The 2,781-nt window shown below is 64.6% G+C and overlaps 1 protein-coding gene across 1 annotated transcript; it reads right to left on the minus strand.

Moving 5' to 3' along the window:
- Positions 1-316: 316 nt before the first annotated feature.
- On the minus strand, positions 317-1,729 carry LOC105986056 (leucine-rich repeat extensin-like protein 2). The gene is made up of 2 exons (XM_013016795.1): positions 1,550-1,729; positions 317-883 (listed from the first exon to the last, which is right to left on the minus strand). The coding sequence occupies exons 1-2, from the start codon at positions 1,727-1,729 to the stop codon at positions 317-319; spliced, it is 747 nt and encodes a 248-aa protein (XP_012872249.1).
- Between the last annotated feature and the right edge of the window lie 1,052 nt (positions 1,730-2,781).

Raw genomic sequence — 2,781 nt, forward strand, 5'->3', positions numbered from 1 at the left:
TTCTCCACGTGAGCCAGCCCTGTCTCTGTTCTCCTTCTTGCCACGACAGGTGTGTGGTGTGTATAAAGCCGTGCGCTCGGCCCTACAGCCTCTCCAAGGAGCATCCTGCAGCCAGAGAGGTGAGCGGCTTGCTAGGAGCATCACCCAACTCGGGCAGAGTGTAGAAGGCGAGGCGAGGTCTGAGTGCGGATTTGTGGGGTGCGGTGGCGCCAGAGGTGACAGTGTAGCAGTCCGGTCGAATGTGTGTTTGTGTGCTCGCGCATCCCAGTGCCCACCTTGCAGGGACAGTGGGAGGTGGGAGTCATACCGGGCGCCCTCACACCACCGCCACAATGGCCCAGGGGTCAAGCTCTGGGGAAGGCAAGGGAATGGGGCATCTCCTAGCACCTCTCAACATCTCAGGGGTCTGTCTGTGTCTTCTGGGGGTCTCGGAAAACCAGAGATCCGGGGAGCGGGAGCTAGTAATGATGGACGGAGGTGCGGGGTTAGAGGTGATGGGCGCAGGCTGGGCCCACAGACCTACTGACTGACCGTCGGATCCCTTTGGCCTAGGAGGAGAGCTGCGCTGTAGCACCCGCTGGGGGGACGGGGGCGGGGGCGGAGGCGGGGGCAGCGCGTGATTGGCAGCCACAGGGGCCATTAGGGAGCGCGCGGGCCCGAGCCGGGCGCCCGGGAAACGAGGTTTAAAACTCCAGCCCCGGCTGCGGCGCGCGTAGGTGGCAGCGGCGGCGGCGGCGCGGGCCGGGGAGACCAGGTGCGAGAGGGGCGGGGCTGGCGGAACGGAGCCGGGAGGGGCGCGGGGACCGCCGGGGCGGGGAGGACGCGCGGGCCCTGAGCTCCCGGGACCGTCTCCCCCTCCTACTGTCCGGTAGTCGGGGACCCACTGGGAAGATCGGAAAGTTTGCTGGGGGCGGGTGTGGGGGGGAAGGGCGGGACGCCGAGACTTGGAGAGCCAGACAGACAGCGCAGGGGCAGAGGAAGCCAGAAAGATGTGGGGGAGACGGAGGGAGCTACAGCCAGGGCTGAACACCGAGTCAGACAGCTAGACACCCGGCTAGACGGAAAGAGGCAGAGCTGGAAACTCCGAGGCAGACTGAGGAGAGCGAGTGGTGGGCCCAACTGCGCCGAGGCGGAGACGGAAGCCTCGGCCCCGCGGAGACGCAGGCACCCGCAGAGAACGCTTCGGATCCGTCACGGTTTTGCCTCATTTGGAAGATATTACTTCGCCCCTGAAAAAAAATAAATACAAAAAAGGTTTGGATATTAAGCGGAGACAAATCCTTCTCAGTTTGGAAGGGGATGGTGGGTGCGGAGGGTGTGTGTGCGGGGCGGGGGGGGGAGGTGGCCCGGATAATGCAGAGCAGATGCGGCCCCGGGCGTCGTGGAGCCCGCGGCTGGCGCTGGGCCGGGGGCGCGGCCGGGGACCCGGGTCCTGGCGACGGGAGTGGGGGGGCGCCCACGCCTCCCCAGCTCCCCTGGTCCTCCAGGACCCCGCGACGCCCGCCCGTCCGAGGCTTCGCTGGAGATCCAGCTGTGGTCTCGGCCGCGCGATCCCGTCCAAACTACCGCCACCGAGGGCGCCTCGTCTCCTGGGATCGCGATCACGCGAGTTTCCGGCCGAGGGTGGTGGGGATGTGGGGCTGGTTCGGCCCCCGCTTAGCCTCTGCCCTCCTAGACGCAGCTTCGGGCTAGGGTCCTCCAGGTAGGTGTTTGGGGGCGCCGCGGCCATAGGGGCCTGGAATTCGTTTTCCCTCTCTTCCACCTCAGCTGGCTCGGGTCGGGTGAACTCTGGCGGGGAACGAAGTCTGGGGCCAGCCCAGGGCGCTGCGCCCGTGGAGGTTGGGGACAGGAAGCCAAGGGCTGGGGGCGGGGGGGGGACCGCCACGGTCGCTCCTCCTCTGAGCCTCCCACCGCGTTGGCCCTAACCCAGCTCTGGATGGCGACGGGCCAGGGGCCCTGATGGGCCGTGCGGGGTCCTGGGCAAGCTGACTGAACTTTGGAGTCTCAAGTTCCGAGACTGCGCCAGGGGCCCCGCAGTGTTCCCGATAGTGCGTTTAGAGGGCTTGTGAGAAACCTCTCCCCCCCTCCCCAAATTCCCACGGAGTCTGGGGGCCCCCCGTCTTTTTCTGCATTCCGATGGAACTCCCTCTGGGAGCGGGGAGGGCGATGGGCTTCTCAGATTTGCGTTTTGTCGAAGAAGGGAATCCTGGATTCAGCGTATGGTAACCAGGTCCGTGGCCTTTCCGCCGTTTCTGAGTTTGGAATCTCTCGAAGCTGGGAACCCGTGGGGCCTCCCGCGTAGCTTTAGTGGGGTTTGCGGGGCGGCGTGGGGGGGCAGGGCGGGAGCGTGGAAGGTTTTGTTTTGTTTTCGTTTTAGGAAAAACCCTTGGGGGTCCAGCAGCAGGCTGGGATTGTTGCTGGTTTTCTGATTATGGTTAGGGTTTGGGATCGGAAGAGCAGAGGGCTTTACTGACTGGATGGGGCCTTGGGGGGAAAGGAGGCCGTTGGAACCGCTGAGGTTCCGCCACCACTGCGGAAATTGTGCAAGCTTCCAGTGCGTCTTGGTGAGAGTGGAGAAGTGTCCTGCCCTGCTCCACTGCTGCGGAGCCGTGCGCTGCAGGCGGGTTTGGCTCCGCCTGGCATCCTATTAGAAAGTTCTGCGGCCTATTAGTTTTAGGTGGCGTTGGAGTGAGGGTTGTCAGTTTTGCAGGATTTGCGCTTCTCTCTTCACCCCCCCCCATCCACCCCCCCCAGTTCTCAAAAAGGGAAAGACCCGAGGAT

This window comes from Dipodomys ordii, unplaced genomic scaffold, assembly GCF_000151885.1.
Source record: "Dipodomys ordii isolate 6190 unplaced genomic scaffold, Dord_2.0 Scaffold33, whole genome shotgun sequence".
Classification (NCBI taxonomy): Eukaryota; Metazoa; Chordata; class Mammalia; order Rodentia; family Heteromyidae; genus Dipodomys; species Dipodomys ordii.